Source organism: Mustela nigripes, chromosome 5 (assembly GCF_022355385.1).
Source record: "Mustela nigripes isolate SB6536 chromosome 5, MUSNIG.SB6536, whole genome shotgun sequence".
NCBI lineage: Eukaryota > Metazoa > Chordata > Mammalia > Carnivora > Mustelidae > Mustela > Mustela nigripes.
The window spans coordinates 115,942,133-115,963,098 of NC_081561.1; the positions used below are offsets into that span (position 1 = coordinate 115,942,133).

The following is a 20,966-nucleotide window of genomic DNA, read 5'->3' on the forward strand; positions in this document are numbered from 1 at the left end:
AGACATTTAGATAATCCAGTTTCATCTTAAAAGGACTGTTTTTCTTTAGTCTTGACAATTTTCTTATACCCCAGTGAGGAAAAAAAATCGAGGATGGTATTAAACCTACGTATTTTATGATTTATTTTTAAAGAATATAATGTTTGATTAAAATGTAGTTGTATATTACCATGATCTATTTACCACTATTTCAGTAATAACTGCTAAAACTAGATTCTTCTGAATGTAATCCCTCCAAGAAAACCATCAAAGCATTTTTTATTTCCTTTGTTAGTATCCATAGAACAAATTAACCAGATGGAAGGCTCTAGTCAGCTGTTTTGTTTCATGGGAGAGTAGTTCATCAGCTCTCAGGAGAATTCATATTTGACCTTTCCACACAAGACATTCAGCTTCCAACAAACTGGTTTTGCAAATATGTCCCTAGAGACTAATATCAAACATTCCACCACAATTCTATGAAGCTGGTTTTAGGTTATTTTTGATTGATGGCCTAAAGTTATGGCTTTAGTTATTTTTAAAAATTGTTTGTTGAGTTTTTTAAAAGTAGTGTTGGGGGGGGCGGGGAGAAATAGCTTCCTTCTTCAAAATGGGAACTAGTTATAATTACACATTTTCCATCAAGTCAAGTATACCTACAGCTGATTTACCCATGACTTTTCCATTCTTATACTTGGGTGGGATCATGAGCAGCTATTATTGTTCTCATTTATAGTTAAGGAACATAAGAACCCAGAAGGTTAAATGGTTTCCACAACAGTGGATAAGTTACATGCTAGTGCTCAAGCAAATGGTGCAACTATCCACAGCTTCTGATTTCTTAACTAGTTCTTCTGAATATGTTCTGTCTTGGGTTACAAGCAAAAACAGCTAAGGAAGTACATGCAGGTCTGCTCAACTCAACCCTCAGAACCAGGAGAAGAGAGGAAAACCTAAAAGTAGAACTTCTTTATGAGTTATCTTAACTCCTTCATAGTTTTAAAAATATGTGCATTTTAATTGCTTCTGCTGTAAAACATATACTTGCCCCATCTGGCCTAGTTTACACAGACTGTGGAAGATTTACTTTTTAATATATCTCATTTAACTTCCCTAAACTTTGTCAAATTGAGTGACTACTCAATCAAACAGCTAACATCAGAGATCTCAGAAGACAAAGACCTTGTGATCTTGGTAAAGACATGGTTTGTCTCAAAATGCTATGTGCACAGACCTGAAAAGCCTGGTGTAACTTCCAACAGACAACTGAAGTATCTGATTCAACAGCTCAAAAACTGCTGATAGAGGCACCTGGGTGCCTCAGTCAGTTAAGCGGCCAACTCTTGATTTCAACTCAGGTCACGATCTCAGGGTCCTGGGATGGAGCAGCATGTCAGGCTCCACCTTCAGCAGGGAGTCTGCTTCAGGATTCTCTCTCTCCCTCTCCCTCTGCCCCTCCCCTTCCACACACTCTCTCGCTTTTAAATAAATAAAAAAAATCTTTTTTAAAAAACTGTTAATAGAAGTGTATTAGTCCTCCTAGTTTAGAAAAAAAACCTCTTTAATAATATCAGCAGATAAATCACCTACTTCTGCTATTTCTTTGATATCTTCCTTGGCTGGTAGTGGAGTTGCCCTCCAGCTGTCTTCTTTGGCTGCCCTCACAGGGAAAGTGAAAGAACATTCCTTGCCACAGACAGACCCTGGGGGCTTTGCCTTCTGTTCCCTCACCTTCATTTTCCATCCTTTGACATATTTGCCACAGAGGTAACAGATACAAATGAATTCACTACTCAAGTGGACAGACACTCTGCATATTAATTCTTAGCTCTTTTCTACTTGAGGCTTTATGCTTTGTTCTGTTGATAGAAATCCTCTTTAGATACGTGTTTCTATCAGTACTTGTCTTGGACTCCAAGCCCTCAGAGACCAGGACGTTTTCCAGGCATTTGTTTTTTCAGTCATAAATCATGTTCTGAGGTGCTGCTCAGACCTGAGATACACAAATGAAATAAGCAACATCCTTACTCTTTGAGGAGCTCACAAGTGAGAGAGACCCATATGGGACAAAAATACTGTCACAAAATGTGGCAAAAAGAAAGCAGACATATGTATGAACTAATGAGAGCAACAAGTCTTTCCTGAGGGCTATGAAAAAGCTACAGAGAGAAGGATTTTTAACTGGACCTTGATGGATGAGGAGAAGCGTCAAGCAGACAAGGTCAGTGTGAGAGGGAGGAGGGCATTAGATCCAGAAGAAAAGCCCTGGGTAGATGCTCAACAGCATAAATGGATGTAATGTATTAGAAGACCTGAGAGTCACGGCAGGAGCTGAAGCATAGATGAGATGAGGGTGTGTTGGGCAGTGCTGGGTCTGGAAAGGGCTGGGGGGGGGGGTAGCAAGGTAGTAAAGCGTCTTTATGCTAAGTAATGGAGTTTAGACTTCATTTTATAATAAAACATGAGTCACTGAGGGTTTTTTCCCCAGAGGGGAGATGATTACAAGAGTCTGAGAAAGATTCTTCCTGAGCATGTGGAGAATGTTCTAGGACTCCCTAGGGAAAATTGAGCTTATCATTAGAGAATAAAAGTCATGTAGTAAAAATGTGCTTGGTTCCACTCAATAGAAGACAAAATCTTTAATAATCTCTCAGGTCAATGTAAAGCACTATGACCCATCAGAGATAAGAGAAGGGCTTAAATGAAGATTGAAAGGATGCTTCCGAAGTGGGATCGATAGGCTGTGGTACCCAACAAACATAGGTAGGGGGTGTGGGCAGGGAGGGAGGAGAGGAGAATGGTAGAAACAGCTGCCTCAGGAGTGTAGGCAATTATCTAACAAGGCACTGTAGATGGTTTCTATAACCACAGAGCATAGGGAAATCTATTTTCTTCAATGAGGTTTCCAAAATGCTCCTGACTGGCCATCAGAGCAACAATTCAAATTAAAATCCAAAATGGGAGGGGTGCCTGAGTGGCTCAGTGGGTAAAATCCTCTGCCTTCAGCTCAGGTCATGATCCCAGGGTCCTGGGATCGAGCCCCACATCGGGCTCTCTTCTCCGCGGGGAGCCTGCTCCCTTTCCTCTCTCTCTGCCTGCCTCTCTGCCTACCTGTGATCTCTGTCAAATAAAGAAATAAAATCTTTTAAAATAATAATAAGAAGAATAAAATCCAAAATGGGAAAATCACAGATAAATTCAGTTAAGTATAGTCTGACTTAAGATTCTTCATCCTGTTTCTGTTTCCACTGAAGTTTGGTAGATCAATCACAAATCTCAAAGACTTCATCATTTTGTACTAACACTTCCCGAGAGGATTTGACTATTCCCTACACCATTTAGATTTAGTTCCTCCCCGAGTTCTTCCCTAAAGAAAAGCAGAAACAAATCTACATTACTGAGCCAAAGAAAGCCTGAATGGGCAGTTGAAATAGTCATACCAGGGGCGCCTGGGTGGCTCAGTGGGTTAAAGCCTCTGCCTTAGGCTCAGGTCATGGTCCCGGAGTCCCGGAGTCCTGGGATCAAGCCCCGCGTCCATCTCTCTGCTCGGTGGGGAATCTGCTTCCTCCTCTTTCTCTCTGCCTGCCTCTCTGCCTACTTATAATCTCTGCCTGTCAAATGAATAAATGGAATCTTTAAAAAAAAAAAAAAAAAGAAAAGAAAAGAAATAGTCATACCACACTCTCCTAGGACCATGGATGTATTCATACAGACTGAGCAAAGCTGCTTGGAATAACCCGATGGGAATTAAGCCAGAAATCCCTGTGAACTTTGAATTAAAGAGCAGTGCACTTTTACATATGTGCAAAAGTAGTAGTTATGGCATTATTTGCATCTACTTAGCCAAAGTTACAGATCATGTATCAGAGAAGTAATCTTTTTTTTTTTAAGATTTTATTTATTTATTTGACAGAGAGAGATCACAAGTAGATGGAGAGGCAGGCAGAGAGAGAGAGAGAGAGAGAGGGAAGCAGACGCCCTGCTGAGCAGAGAGCCCGATGCGGGACTCGATCCCAGGACCCTGAGATCATGACCTGAGCCGAAGGCAGAGGCTTAACCCACTGAGCCACCCAGGGGCCCCTCAGAGAAGTAATCTTAAATACGATTTATTGTATATCCTCTATTTTCAGGATTACAATCAATGTGATGATTTTATACATTATCACCCGCTTCCATAGGGAACAAAAAGCTGTTACCAAAACAACGTGAGTTATAATTGTTTAGAATTTAAAAATATGGTAATTCAACCACCTCAATAAATAAAATTCCTCAAAAATACACCCAAAATAAAGATGTTACTGGAAGCCAGAAGACTCAAATTATATTGTACATATATTATATTGTACATTTCAACTCCACCGTAAGATGGAAAAGCCCTTTTACTTTTGAAACTTGTAATCCATGACAGGAGAGTCATAAGATACGTACAGAATTGTCCTTGATTTGCGCAAATTTGTACAAGCATTGTACATATTTGTACAATATGCACAAAGCTCATGCATATTGTAACCATGTTCTTGCTGGCACACTTCCACAGTACTGAGAAATACAGAATGTGTGAGAGACAACTGCTCCCCTTTTCTGCATCTAAAAAGGTCCCCCTTGGGGTGCCTGCATGACTTTGTTGGTTAAGCATCTGCTTTTGGCTCAGATCATGATCTCAGGGTCCTAGGATTGAGCCCATTTTGGGCTCCCTGCTCAGCGAGGAATCTGCTTCTCCCTCTCCCTCTGCCCCTCCCTTCATGGGTACACAATCTCTCTCTCTCTCTTTCTCAAATAAATAGATAAAATCTTTAAAAAATAAAAAGTAAAATAAAATGATCCCTCTCAGGTCCCTTTTGATTCAATCAACATGCATCCCAGATCTTCCCTGTTTAGACGATTTCCATGACCACTATCGGCAGGCAAAACCTTTCTCTAGATATTACTACATCCTTATGGATTATTTCTCTTTTGATAAACATAAGAAAGGATTGTTTAATACGTACTACTCTCCTTATTTATCACCAACTCATTTTTTGCAATCTCTAAAAAAATAAAGTATTTCACATATAGGAAAGAATATTTCTAATCTATATGCAAAGTACGATAGCAACTTAGTCTAAGAAATCAAACATTTCCTATAGATCCATGTAGATTTTTTCGTAGTTTCAGGATTTTGTTTAAATTGCAGTGGGACGCCTGGGTGGCTCAGTGGGTTAAGCCGCTGCTTTCAGCTCAGGTCATGATCCCGGGGTCTGGGATCGAGTCCCACATCGGGCTCCTTGCTTGGCGGGGATCCTGCTTCTCTCACTGCCTCTGCCTGCCTTTCTGCCTGCTTGTGTGTACTCGCTCGCGCGCGCGCTCTCTCTCTCTCTCTCTCTGGCAAATAAAATAAATAATTAAACAAATAAATAAATAAATTGCGGTTAGTTAACAGATAGTAATATTGTTTGAGGAGTAGAATTTAGTGATTCGTCACTTACATACAACACCCAGTGCTCAATCACAAATGCCCTCCTTAATCCCCATTATCCATTTAACCCATTCTCCATCCATATCTCCTGAGCAACCCTGTTTTTTCTCTACAGTTATGAGTGTGTTTCATGGTTTGCCTCTCTCTTTTTTGTCCCCCTAAGTTCACCTGTTTCATTTCTTCAATTCCACAGATGAGTGAAATCATATGATGTTTGTCTTTCTCTGACTTATTTTGCTTAGCATAATATACTCTAACTCCATCCATGTCATTGCAAAAGGCAAGATTTCATTCTTTCTGATGGCTGAGTACTATTCCATTGTGTATATATACCACAACCTCTCTGTCCATTCATCAGTCAGTGGGCATTTGTGCTCTTTCCATAATTTGCCTATTGTTGATAGTTTTGTTATAAACATTGGGCTGCATGTATCCTTTGGAATCAGTGTTTTGGTATCCTTTGGTTAAATACCTAGATCCTATATATTTGAAACCTTTTTGCAACTTCTCAACACCCTAATTCCAGAAATTAATCTTAAATTGCATTCTGATTTTTGTATTTATCACCATCATGCTTCTTAAAATAGCTTGAATAATACATATTTATTATGTGTAATGACATGTTAACTAATATATTAACATGCATTTTTAATATGTTAACCTATTTATTATCATTCCTAATAATCGGTTTGGGCTGTTCTTGAACTTTATAAAAGTGTATTTACTTTTTGCAACCTACTTGCTTCACTCAATATTGTAAAGTTCATCTATGAGGATGCATTACCTGCAATTAATTTTTTATATTTCATTTTCTGTTTGTTGTCATAAAAATTAGATTTTTGCATATAGACCTTTTATCCAACAACTCCATTAACCCACTTACAAATTATAATTGTTTATTAAAGAATCATTTGGATTTTCTTCACATAGAATCAGTCAGCAGCAAATAATAACAGATTACTTGTTCCCTTTCAATTCTGATATTTTTCTTTTTCTCATCATAGTGCACTGGCCAGGACCTCTCACATAAAACTGAATAGAAGTGATGATCACAGACATTTTTTTCTGTTTCTGATCTCAGAGTAAAAGCTATCAGCATTCACCATTAAATATGCTTGCTATTTTTCAAATTACATTAAAGAAATTCCTTTTATTCTTAGTTTACTAAGTTTTTGATTATGAATTGAAGTCAAATTTCATCAAAGGCCTTTAATGCATCTACTAAGATAATTACATGGCTTTCTCTTTTACTGGTTAAATGTGGTGAAATATAGTGATTCTCTTTTCAATTTTAAACCAAAATTGCATTCCTGGGAGAAACGCAATCTATCATGATATGATTAACATTTTCTCATATCACTAGGGTCAGTTAGTTATTATTTGAGGAAAGATTGTGTATACTGCAAAATTTGTTGTTTATTATAAGCATAATTGGCCTGTAAGGTTTTTTTTGTTCGTGTTTTCAGGTTTTGGTATCAGAGTTTTAATGGGCTCACAACATGCTTCCTGTTCATAATATTTGGCATACCTTATTAGGCATGGTGCTATTTCTGAAGGCTTGGTAAAATTCACTCGTGAGGCCATTTGGGCTTGCATTTTACTGTGATCCTAGGCTTTGAATAACAAATTCAGTTTCTCTGATAATTACCAACTAGTTATAATTTTATATTGTTGTATTTAATATTTTATTTATCTTAGAGGTTTCCCATTTTATCCAAATTTTCTAGTTATTTAACCAAAGTTCTTCCACAGAGTCCGTGTTTATTTAGATATCCCTCCATATTTATAATTGTTGTTTTTTACTGCTTTCTTCATCTCTGAGCTTAAATCTAAGATCAATGTTTTTTTGCCTGAGAAGTGGTGTTTGGCATTTATTTTAATTTGGGTGTGCTCTGGATATATTCAGTTTCTGGTTGTCTGAAAAATGTCTTTTGTTCATCTTCATTATCAAAAACCGTTTTATCTGAGAATAAAATAGGTTCGTTTCTAATTTCTTTCAGCAACTTTAACCTTACCTTCCCATTTCTAGCTTCCATATTTTTCTATCAGGAAGTAGGCAACTTCTTAACTTATTGTTACAATGCACATAATATTTTAACCTTATATTTTAGATGTTATGTGCCTTTGGTTTTTGGTGATTTTGCCCTGAGATGCCTCAGTGTGTGTGTTTTAAGCCTGGTTGAGGTTCATAGTTTTTGCTTTGTTTAGTTTTATAAATTTGTAGCATGATGTAATCTGTCAGTTTTGGAAGACTGGCCATTATTTCTTCAATAAGAATTCTCCTGGGGCGCCTAGGTGGCTCATTCAGTTAAGTGTCCCACTCTTGATTTTAGCTCAGGTCATGATCTCAGGGTCCTGGGATTGAGCCCTTTGTTGGGCTCTGCTCTGGTGTGGAGCCTGCTTGGGATTCTCTCTCTCTCTCTCTCTCTCCCTCTGCCCTCTCCACCCCCTCTGTATTTCTCTCAAAAAAAAAAAAAAAAAAAAAAAAGAAGAAGAAGAAGGAGAAGAAGAAGAAAAAGAAAAGAATTCTCCTTCATGTTCCCCATAAAACATGTAAAACACACTTTTTATACATGGGAAGAACAATAATATTTGTTGATCAAATGGAATATTCAAAAATAGAATCCAAATTGATTTGCCTGTTTGTGGTAGGTTCATCTTCCAACCCTTCCTATCATTATCTTTAAATTAATTTTCATGAGTCTCAGTTCAAAAAATTTCAGTGATCTATTTTCAGTCATCAGTGGTTATTTTCTTTTCTATAGAAAAAATATGTTCAACTCCAATTTGTCGTCCAATATTTGCCTTCTCCTGCTCTGTAAGCCACTTTGAATAAACTACTTGTCACTTCCCATCCCTGCATCAGATACCCGAGTATGAATGTCTGCCCTAATTCCGTTGCTCTATCTTAAGTGCCCCTCCCAACATCTCCAGGGAAAGAGAGGTTTGCACAGGCTAAGACCCCAGGCTTCAGTTTCTGACCAGTAGATTGAATTCTAGATCCAACATTTTTACCAGTCAGGTGCTCTTGGCCTCACTAAGCTTTGGTTTCTTCATTAAGGGGATACTCCTGGGGATAATAATAATAGAGCATTAAGTGAGGGGTAAAGGAGATAATCCATACAAAATGGTTAATACAGCCCTTGGGGCTCAGGGAACATGAATATTTGATATCATTGGTCATGTTTGTATTATAAAATTCCAAGGGTAGGAGTGACAATCTTTGTCCACCTCTACATCCATTCTGCTCTGTAATCCAGAGATCAGAGACCTGCTGCAGCTGCCCCTGATACCACTACAACTGTTTCTCACAGCCAAAACTCCAGTCACTGAACCCTGGACAACTCGGGTCCCAAGCATTTCAAAATCGTAGAAGCCACTCACATAGTTCGAACACCGTCTGCCAGCCTCAACAGCAGCAGGAACACATCCTCCGCTTCCCTCCCAGCATCCAGTTTACACACATGGTTTGAGTTAGCAGAGCCAAATTTGCCTCCTGAAACCCACTGAAGAGGGGTCAGGAAATATTTTAGCTTCCTGACCTCTTGAGCGAGGAGGGTAAAGCCAAGGTTGAGAGAGCTAACCTATAATATCTACTGCAGGATTCATTCAGACTCCACCTTCTCCAACTTGTTCCCAGATTTTTCCGAGCTAAAAGTCCCCGTTCTTCCATCTCCTCTAAGTTGGTGGTGTCCACCACCATTGGACATTAAAGCACCTTGGACCTGAAAAAACACTGACTCTTGTTCTTCGCCTCCAGAAGTTCTGATTTAATTGGTTTGGGTTAGGGGTGCACTATGGAAATGTTTAAGTTCCCAGGTGCACTCTTTGTTTCGAACCACTGCTCTAAATTCTTACAATCTTTCATTTCTCCTCATCACTTCCTAACTTCTGTTTAGTTATTTATAAAATGTTTTTACCCTTCCTACTAGATTATAAGTTCTCTGAGGGTAGGATTTGAATCTACTCTCTTTTATTTCCTTCACAACCTCTGGTCGATTACTTTGCAAATAAAAAAAAAAACTTTAATGTTGATTGACTACATGAATAAATGATGTATGATGCCTTGCAAACAAAAACACATTAAAGATACCACACATCAAGTCCCTGTCTCCCTCCTGCTTGACATTGTCTCAAGTACATTTCTTGTGAATCTATTAATTCTGCTCAGCATAGTAAAAATATAAATGGATATATCGCTCACAGCATTAGTCTTCTAATCAATAATTCACCATAAAATATAACTTGACACATAATTATTCTTGGTTTGAAAAAATAACATCTAAGCAATGGCATTTTTAGTTTTTGGAAACTATTGCCAATAAACTCACATCCTTTTAAGTAGAAATCTGAAATAAAGGACAGAACACTGGTCATGACACTGGATTTCTGAGCTACTTATTTATTTTTAGATGTATCAGTTCTTTGCTATATCAGTGTATCTCTAAATCTATCTTTTAAAACGCCAGTATGCAAAGATAAAAATTCTGTACTTAAACTATTGTATACTACAAAATGATTTTGAAAGAAGTTTGACTAGAATATATCTAGTTGAAATATATAATCCCTTTGAAAGAAGTTTGACAAGAACGTCTACTCGATATTGATACTAGCATTTCTGAATTTATACCTAAAAAAATTAAATGCTATCCAACTGGGTTACATTGTTAATATTAAGATTTCTTATCATTTATTATTATAGATCTGTTTTTCAAATCTTTGAAAGAAAGATTTAAAATATTTGAAAGGGAAATTTTTCCCAGTATTTGCCAAATTAACCCTCAGATGGGGGTTCCTGAGACAAAAATCACATGGTCCTCCTCCCCTTCCTTACAGCTTTGAGTGGTAGGAAATGATTAAAAGCAAGCCATTTGATCTGCTCTCCCAGCTACGAAGTTATTCCCCAAGTATTTGAAAATACTAATGTTAGGGATAAAGAAGAGGAAAAAGGATAGAATGATGTTGAGAAGAAAATAAGGTTAGGTAAGAAGTGACTTGATTAGAGAAAGACAATGCTTCTCTTGCCTGTCTCCACCCCATTTAGAGCTGCTTGTATTAAAAGCTCAAATAGATTTAAGAAGCTTTAGTTTCAAAGTCTTGAAAATCTGTTCCCAAGACTCACCATTTCCCAACTTCAGAAGAGACCCCGTGCCATTCTCCCGTTAGTCTTTTCTACTTCCTTTTCCGCCCAAATCAAGAACATTCCTCCCTCCCTCCCTTCCTGAGTTCCAACATTCTTAAAATCTCCCCAGGAAGGTTTCCTGATGCTATAGCTCCTCAGCCTCTTCTCTATTAGCTCCTTAAGACCTCCATGGTTCCAGTAGAATATGTATCACTTATACGGTTATAACACCGCTTTGGACATTGTTCACATACCTACAGGTAAATAAGAGACTTCATGAAAATGAGGGCTGAATTACTTAGGGTATTTTCCCCAACCAAGAATAAAAAAATGAATATTTAGTTTGTTCTCTTACCTCAAATTATGTCCACTACGACCAAGATAAGAGTTATACTAAGAGAATCCAGACTTCTGGAGGGCAGGGAATTCAAATATTACAGAGTAGATATTCAACACATGTTGACTCACTCACAGTATACTGCAAAATCACAAGGTTTTGGGATGTTGAAATGACTGTTCTCACCCTACCCAACTCTCTGATGCTGCTTTAAGGGAAAAAAAAAAAAAAGACAAAATAAGAAATAACTTTCTTCTTTAGGGGTGCCTGAGTGGCTCAGTGGGTTAAGCCTCTGCTTTTGGCTCAGAGGCCATGATCTTAGGGTCCTGGGATCAAGCCCTATGTCTGGCTCTCTGCTCAGCAGGGAGCCTGCTCGCCCCCCCCCCCCCACCTGCTGCTTTGCCTAGTTGTGATCTCTGTCTCTCTGCCAAATAAATAAAATCTTAGCAAAAAAAGGAAATAAAACTTTCTCCTTAAAAAAATAATAAAATACGATCCATTTTGTTAAGAATTTTCTAGGAAGCAAGACCTATTATGTGGTTAGGATGGCGATACTTATTTAGATAAATATTTATATTTATTGATATATATTTTGATATCTATATGTATATATTTATAAAATAAATGAGATATAAGTATTGCAGTGTTGTGTTTAAAATGCTGAAACACTACCAGTTTTGTAATCCCTTTAGCTGCATCTTCATTTTATCAGATACTAAAAGCCTCACAAAATGGAAGTGGACTGGGAGTTCCCTTGCTCCACGATGCTATTATATACATCTAACGCCAAATAAATACTAATAATGAAAATGGCATTTTCCATACAAAGTTAAAGGTATATATACCTTATTTCACTATTAAGAGATAAACACATGATCACTGTAAATGTGAATAAAACTCGCATTTCAAAGTCTTTCAAGGGAATCAGATCTATTTTCCTCCTGTTTCTAAGTCCTCACTAACTCTTTGAGTGTGTTTGTATTCACTTGGAAAGGACATTTCTGTGGAATTAATCAAATAGGGAATTCAATGTTCCTTGCAGATAATTTTGGCATGTTCCATTGGGAACTTTCTAGTATGAATTTTCATCTTCCCTGGGAAAAAACCCCACATGTTCTAAATCCTGTCTTTTCTTTGTTAGTGAAGAACAATATAACAAAGCTGCCACGTACAGAATTAATGACAATATATATTCAGCAAGACATTGTTCTGAATACCTCATCATTAAATAAAAGAAGGCAAAAATGTATGGGAATACAATTTTAATGTATTAAATAAAAACTGTCATTAAAAATGCTGTAAAAACTGGGGAGGGTATGTGCTATGGTTAGTGCTGTGAAGTGTATAAACCTGGCAATTCACAGACCTGTACCCCTGGGGATAAAAATACATTATATGTTTATAAAAAATAAAAAAAAAAATTTTAAATGCTGTAAAAACTAACTGAACATAATAAAAAAATTTTCAAAAAATGTTGTAAAAAGCATCACAATAATTAATGGATTTTCTGATTTTGCTAAAATTTAAAAAAAAAAATTTCCAAGGTAGAGAATTAGGACATATTCATAGCTCCTAATATATTCCAGTAAATCCAGAGATGATAAATCTCATTTTCCAAGAAAATCAGTGATAGTGCTTTTGATGACAATGAAAAACTCACATTCAATGCCTAATTAAACCTTTTGAAAGCCATAAGTTCTGTTCTTTACTGGTTTCTTATCCTTGCCTTTGCTTTATGTTTCATAACAGTTTCTCATTCAGCAAATGCCCCGGCAATTCACCATTCTACATACATCTTAGTTTTAGTTTAGTTCTAAAACCTAAAGAAGGCTTGAGTTCTTTCCTACCACTGATGGTTTCCACTAATGCTTCTACGTCTGGGCAATTGCTCAACAGTAACCAGAAAGACCAAGTGCTTGGACTAAGTCTTACCTGCTTAGGAGTTGTATTTGGCCAGTTTAGTGTGGGCTATCCCAAAGCAGATGCCCAGAAGACAAGGGTACCTTCAGCTGTGGATCTGGGAGTCAACAGCATATTTGGAGATGTTCAAGCCACAAAGAAGGAGGATGTCCCAACAGAGTATGTAGTACAGACAGATCTAAGGACTAATGGGCAGAACTCTCCGTAAGTGCCCAATAATAATTTGAGAAATAAAAGAATGGCCTAGAAAATGACAGTGTGCTTGATTAGTAACTTCTATTTCAGATTGTTGTGATTTCCAAAGAACTCTACCTCCAGAACTCTCCAGCAAGTTAGTAAGTGATGACAGTTAATGAAAGACCTATCAACAGTTCATATTTACATCCTTGAGGTGAAACTGTCCTCTTTCAACACATATCACATTTTCATTGAAGTTCACATTAATGAATGATGAATACAAGATGTTTTGCACAATCTGGCTGCTGGCTTACTGCATTTTGTTAACAAAACACACAGGAACTGCCAAAATGGGAGAGGAGCCTTTCCTAAATCACTCCAAATGTCACCATGACTACAGCATATTTTCCTAAATTGGTGGTTTTGGGGTTTTTTTGTCTGTTTGTTTTGCTTAAGATCTAAGTTCATTCAAGTGTTTGGCTCCTGTTAAGGCTTTATAATTTCTCTTATAAAAAATTTGCTTTCATGTACGTGAATCATTTTCTTATTCACAGGACTGATCCAAAATGACAACAGCTCAATTTGATTGTCAATACTGCACAGCATCACTTCTTGGGAAGAAGTATGTACTAAAGAATGACAATCCATATTGTGTTTCATGTTACGATCGTATCTTTTCTAACTATTGTGAGGAGTGCAAAGAACCAATCGAATCAGGTTCCAAGGTAGGTCTTCAATTCACAGAATGACTGCATGTGAACAATCAGACCAATGCTTGGGAATGTCTTGTTTCCTTCAGTATTGACTGTTAATACTGTATTCCTCCACTACTGGATATAAGCACCTTCAAAGTTACCATGATGACCAGGTATGGTGTCTAGCACTATGAAACACAACATACATTTTAATCCTCACAGTGGTCTTAGAAGATAGTTAAAGATGTTAAAGACTAAGGAGGTTATGTTACACAGTGAAAATGCTGATTTATTTCTGGAATAACAGGAGTATAAATGGATAAATACATAAATCATTGCAAGTGTAGAGATTCAAAAATCTGTATTTTCTGACTTCGAATCAGGTTCATCTCCCCTAAGTCCACTGTGCCCTCATACAGCCCATTCCTCCCACCATGCACATTACTGTTTTTCTCTTTTCCCTCTTTTGTCTTTGTGTTGTGGTGTTGAGATTTTGTTTAATCTCAAACAATAATATATTACAACCTAAAAATAAAAATCATTCCATGATTTCCATGATCCTACAGTTTACAAAAGGAAGGAAGAGGAAATCTGAAGAAAAAAGAGTTTATTTTCCATGTGTCTTCAGTGACCAACTAAGAAAGCCCCAGGCTCTAGCTCTTAATTGCCCCAGAGAGCCTCCTCTTCATGGGTAATAGTATCAATGACAACTTTCCCTCAAGCTACCAGCACAAACTACTGACACCAGAGTCCCAGGAGTGTTCATTTTTGTCTTATCCAATGACCTGTTTTGTCACTAGCACATTTAATTAACTCATATTTACTGCCTCGAAGGATCTTGGTTACAAAGGCCGACACTGGCATGAAGCATGCTTCAACTGTGCCAAATGCAATCACTCTTTGGTGGAAAAGCCTTTTGCTGCCAAGGACGAGCGCCTGCTGTGCTCGGAGTGCTACTCTAACGAGTGCTCCTGCAAGTGCTTCCACTGCAAGAGGACCATCATGCCTGGTAAGATCCCAAGGGAGCCCCAGTCTCTCACTGAAGCTGCAAGGCTTTGAATTCCACCCAAGCACCCAAGGAAAAGCAGAGTAGCTAAGAAAGCCCCCCCTTTGGAGAAAGATGTCTATCTTGCTATCTCTTGATTTCATTTTGTACATTTTTAGAAATTAAAGGATTATTCTTTCTGGGTAATTATTCTGTATGGGTACATTACAGTGTTCGATGTATTTTCATGAAGTTAATTCACAGAGACATTTTCAACCACAATTTGGGCCATAGAATAAAGATAAAATCTAAACCAACAACACTAAGGCTGCATTAAACACCCTGTCTTAGGCATAAACAATGTCATCGGGAAGCATAATTCCTCATAGGAGAATGGGGCCTACCATCATTTTGTAGCAGGACAAAAAATATGGTTTGAGGGTCCCTCATCTTTATTCCTTCTAGGCAAGTCAAGGATACATGTACATCATTATACTTCCAGGCAAGCACCTTCTCTGTTTTGATTTTCTTCTAAATCCCCAGGGACGGCAGCATAAAACACAGTTTTCTCTCATTTTCTTATTATGAATTCAAAGAGTTTCTAGAAGACCATAACTGTACAACATCAGTCTCAAGAGTTTGTGCCTCAGGCATCCCTAATTTCCCAGATTGATAATTACAGCCCAGTCTATCTAAATCCCATGCAGCCTTTCAGAATCTCCACCAGTTGTACTTTCAAATCTCAAAATTGTAGCTTATACAGCACAAGAGAGTCAGTAAAAGAGAGACTCATCCTCATCGTGGCTGAACTATACCTTCTTTTTCTCAGGTAAGTGTTTTAGAAGCCAACAAAACACTGTTTTTCTGTGAGGACAATTAGGCGTATCATCTTAACGTTACAATATACAGTTTGAGTAATTTGACATACCTTTACTTAAATAAAATGATGTTTCATTTATACTAACAGGTTCTTATTTGGGGTGGCACAGGTTCCCGCAAAATGGAATTTAAGGGAAACTACTGGCATGAAACCTGCTTTGTGTGTGAGCATTGTCGACAGCCAATAGGAACTAAACCTTTGATTTCCAAAGAGAGTGGCAATTATTGTGTGCCATGTTTTGAGAAGGCGTTTGCTCATTACTGCAGCTTTTGTAAGAAGGTAATTATCTAAAGAGGATGAAGCTTGTGGAACCTTCCAGACCATTGCTTTTTAAACCCTCTAGATATTTGGAATGCAACGATACCATCATGTTCTTTTTTTTTTTTTTTTAAGATTTTATTTATTTATTTGACAGAGAGAGATATCACAAGTAGGCAGAGAGGCAGGCAGAGAGAGGGAGGAGGAAGCAGGCTCCCTACCGAGCAGAGAGCCCGATGCGGGGCTCAATCCCAAGACCCTGGGATCATGACCCAAGCCAAAGGCAGAGGCTTTAACCCACTGAACCACCCAGGTGCCCCATGTTCTGTCTGTCTTTACACATTCACATTAGTTTTGAATTCCATTATGGCCAGACGCACACTGCCCGTCATGATGAAGACAGCCACCTACTTTCATCGTCATAAAATTCCACCCAGAACGTGAATGTAAGGTTCCAAAAGCTCAAGATAGTCCAGTTCCATTCACTGTTACTTCACAAGATTATGTATTCTGGCAAAGGGCATACATCTCTCGAAGAATACAAGACATTTTTTGGAAGGTAGCTTTGGATCCATTTCGTTTCAGAGAAATACGATTTTTCTCACAGAGTCACTAAAGGAACCAGTTTAAATGGGATGTTTAACTTTTCACATTATGTCCCAGCAACACAAATGTCTTCTTGGCTTGAAGCTTTAATATTTCTAAAGAGTAGATAAGTAGACTCAAGAGAGTGACAAGATCATTAGGGAAATTAGACAGAAAGACAGAAAGAGGACAAGGGCAGCAAGTGGTTCGCTTCCAGTTCCAGACTGTTCTGACTTGGACACCCATTCAAACCATATCTTCCAATAAGAAAAGAGTCATGCTTTCAAGTAAACGTCATCCAACCTCTTTTAGCCTTTAAGCATTAATGTGAAAAGTCACTCATCTCTATTACCTTGATAAAATCTGTCTGTATTTTGTAAAATATATATTGATGTACTTGAAGAAAACCTTGACCCATAAGGCATCATCAAGTTTAAAATAACACGATAAATTGTGATGGGAAAGCAGCGCTCTCTAAACATTTTTGATCTATGGGCTGCTTTGGCAGATCTCAAGACCACTTGTATAATTGCATCTAGACAGCTAGAAGCCTCACTACCACTTTCTATGGGAGTGCATGTGCACAGTAATTTTTTATATGTATTTAAAACAGAAGGACTGCATTTGCAGAGAAAACAATAAACTCCTACATCATAACCATTAGAATACACTATAATTATGGCTGAAATTACAATTGATAGTAACATGATAGAAAACCATCTTATACCCAGAAATTTCCATTACTCCATCAGAAACACTGACTTAGACAATGACTTTATAGAAAACCTTCAGATCCTATGACCCTGCAATATATGTAGCTCAGACGATTTATTAGAGCTGATGACCTGCATTTTATTTTTTTATTTTATTATATTACTTTTTGAGAAAGAGAGAGAGAGCACACACGAGGGAGGTAGGTAGATGCAGAGGAAAAAAGGAGAGAGAATCTTAAGCAGGCTCCATGCTGGTTATGGAGTTCCTCATGGGGTTCCATCCCACAGCCCTGAGATCATGATGTGAGCTGAAATCAAGAGTTGGATGCTCAACCGACTGAGTCACCCAGGCACCCTGAAGACATGCATTTATTTATTTATTTATTCGTTCTTTTTTTTTTTTTTTTTAAAGATTTTATTTGACACAGAGAGACGCAGTGAGAGAGGGAACACAAGCAGGGGGAGTGGAAGAAGGAGAAGCAGGCCTCCTGCTGAGCAAGGAGCCTGATGCGGGGCTCAATCCCAGGACCCTGGGATCATAACCTGAGCCAAAGGCAGCTACTTAACAGCTGAGCCACCCAGGAGCCCCTGAAGACATCCATTTTAGAAACAGATGCTAGAGAGTACCTGGGTTGCTCAGTGGATTAAGCTTCCGCCTTCAGCTCAGGTCATAATTTCAGCCCGCATTGGGCTCTCTGCTCGGCAGGGAGCCTGCTTCTCCTTCTCTCTCTGCCTGCCTCTCTGTCTAGTTGTGAGCTCTCTGTCAAATAAATAAATAAAATCTTTAGAAACAGATGCTAGGAACAAATAGATTTATCTCACTGTTCTGTAGGACAACTAAGTGGACCATGTTCACATTATGTTTCTTAAAGACTTCAGTTAAAATATGAATAAGACTTGTGGAAATTATCTTAAAATCATTTATTGGGCATACAATAAAGTTTCTTTCAATGCTATAAAAATTCAAGAGAAGGAATTTCTCTAGTATATCCACGTTAAGCACTGTTTGAGGCCAAAGCACTGGCATTTCCCAAGTTATAGGAGCCTGTCCTATATTTAGAATATGATCTGAAGTCACCAAAACTTTGTGAAATATTTATACTGGGTAGTAGACAGACCACGACATGCCAGATTATTTTCTATTTAATTTTTAAAACCACAAGTCTTTTAAAGAAAGCTGGATATAAATGTTTCTGATCAAGAAAAACAATGTTTCAACTCAAACCAAAGACCAGATAAAACAAACAAAATGGGCAAAAAATACTGGACAACCAGCCCCTTAGAACTGATTTCATAGATTTTATTTTGTGAAACTAAAACTTATTTTCTGGAGTGCCTGGGCAACTCAGTTGGTTAAGGGTCTGACTTTTGATTTTGGCTCAGGTCATGATCTCAGGGTCCTGGGGTCAAGCCCCACATCAGGCTCCTCGCTGGGCATGGAGACTGTTTGGAATTCTCTCTTCCTCCTTCTGCCCCCACCGCCCCTACTGTCTCTCTCCCTCCCTCTCTCTAAAATAAAATAAAATAAAATAAAATAAAATAAAATAAAATAAAAATAGATCAATAAATAGATAAAACTTATTTTCTACCAAAAACAAGTAACCTCAAACCACAGGTGCTTTGAATCCAAGCTCCTCGAGGTTCAAATAGATTCACTGGCTATGGCTACTAAGCACAAAACTAGTACTGCCTCCACGTTGCCAGAGAAGAAACTTGTTCCAAATCCCAGGACTAACCAATGGCAAACATCACGCCTGGATATCCAGCTTCATCTTAGCGGGCTTGCCTCTTCAAAAGGAACATCATCACAAGCAAACTATTTTAATGTTCCAGAGTTTCTTCTGTCTAATTAAACAGTCTTTGGTGTATATATCAAGTTTTCTTTTGCTGTGAATATATTTTTCAAGCTTGGAATCTTTAAAGCATTGCCTGCTAATAATTTGACCAAACAAATCAAAGGCATCTTGAATTCTGCTGTGCCCGCAATGAGGGATTTGAAATCAGTAGGGGGTATTTTAAATTGCTTTAGTTCACACACACCATGATGTTTCCCATTACTTATTTAGACTAGTATACATTTTTTCCAGTAGGAAAAGTAACTTTTCCATCAAATATCTTTAATTTTTAAGATATTTGTTGTAGATTCAAAAATATCTTTAGAATCATCTTTTCAAAAGCCTGTATCATATACAACATATTTTTTAAATTCTTCATTAATAAGATGGCTTAGAAGAGTCTCCACATTTTCTATGTCCAGTTAATTTGAATACAGAGATTGCAGGACTTGCCTCAGGGAGCAGAGGAACACATTTTAGATTCCAGAGCTACTCCAAGAGCTCAACAGCCATGGGTTCTAAAGACACTGTGACTTAAAAATTGCTACCCAAGAACAGTTGTCCAATATTTACCCATCTGATTACAACCCATGGATTAAACTGCTTTGGTATATGGGGCACCTGGGTGGCTCAGTGGGTTAAAGCCTCTGCCTTTGGCTCAGGTCATGGTCCAAGGGTTCTGGGATCGAGGCCCACATCAGGCTCTCCACTAAGCAGGGAGCCTGCTTCCCCCTGCCCCACTGCACCTGCCTCTCTGTCTACTTGTGATCTCTGTCAAATAAGTAAATCATTAAAAATAAACAAACAAACAAACTGGTTTGGTATATATGTGCGTGTGTGTGTGTGTGTGTGTGTATATTTATATATAATTCCTCCGTTATATATATTATGGAGGAATAATAAGTATGTCTGACAAAACCCTCGCACATCACACATTAAGGTTCGACATACAAGCTGTGCTCATTACATAGAGTTCTAAAGCTGAAAACCCACACAGTTGGCACAGCACTCCATCTGTGCTCGATACAATACCGGAATTGTTGTCCAAATGTTTTTTCCCTTGGCATTTGTTCACTCATTGGACAAGGACTTATCAACTGTTCAAGAGCGAAAAGTAACCTTGATCAGTATTGTTTTACTGGCTAAGCACACAGGCTCAGGAGTCAGACTGTGTAGGTTTGAATGCTAGTTCTGTGAGACCTGGTGAGTGACCTGACCATTCTAACACTCAGTAGTTTCTCATCTCTTAAAGGGGAGAAGATAATAGTCTTAGCTGTGTTGTGGTGTTAAGAACAAAAGAAGAGGTCATCCCTTAGCACAGGGCTGAGGACTGAAAGCTCACTTCAGAAATATTAGTCATGATTAGTGGATGATGGTGCTTAACAATGCTATTCAGGGTTGTTACTGCTGGATTAAAGCTTTCAGGGAAAAGCCACTTTTTCAGCATCCTTAAAAGTCAGACATGGAAATAAGAACCTGGTGCAGAAAATATCTTAGTGCTGATGGCATATCTTTGAAGCCCAACAAAAAAAGAGAACAATGAGAAAAGTAATCAAGGCTCTACTTCTTTTTCATTTTCCTGAGTCCATGATGGCCCTGCTTCTTTTCTATTCCACTATAGGAAAAAAATTAGGATATTTCTAGCCAGTTCTATTTAATCCCTATAGCCTTTTGCTTCTCATATTGATTAAAAAAAAAAAAAAATCACAGGGAAAGGACATCCTGACACAAGGTGATAGAGCAGCCCAAAGTATCACTTGTGGACACAGAAGAGGATCATGACAGATCGTACTAGATCCCATGGTCACTGGCTTTTTGTGATCCTTTGGCAGGTGATAACATCAGGTGGGATAACGTTTCATGACCAGCCGTGGCATAAAGAGTGTTTTCTGTGCAGTAGCTGTAGGAAAGAGCTCTGTGAAGAAGAGTTTATGTCCAGAGATGATTATCCATTCTGTCTGGACTGCTACAATCATCTTTATGCCAAAAAGTGTGCAGCCTGTACCAAGTCTATTACTGGTAAGT

General features: G+C 38.1%; 1 protein-coding gene across 1 annotated transcript in view; it reads left to right on the forward strand.

The window, feature by feature from the left end:
• Positions 1 to 20,966, forward strand: part of FHL5 (four and a half LIM domains 5) — a 46,635-nt gene that overhangs the window by 15,570 nt on the left and 10,099 nt on the right. Inside the window, exons 2-5 of the mRNA XM_059399248.1 lie at positions 13,545 to 13,715; positions 14,520 to 14,694; positions 15,660 to 15,829; positions 20,774 to 20,960. Coding sequence (XP_059255231.1) covers positions 13,557 to 13,715; positions 14,520 to 14,694; positions 15,660 to 15,829; positions 20,774 to 20,960 — 691 coding nt within the window. The 5' untranslated portion in view covers positions 13,545 to 13,556. The remainder of the gene's footprint in view (positions 1 to 13,544; positions 13,716 to 14,519; positions 14,695 to 15,659; positions 15,830 to 20,773; positions 20,961 to 20,966) is intronic.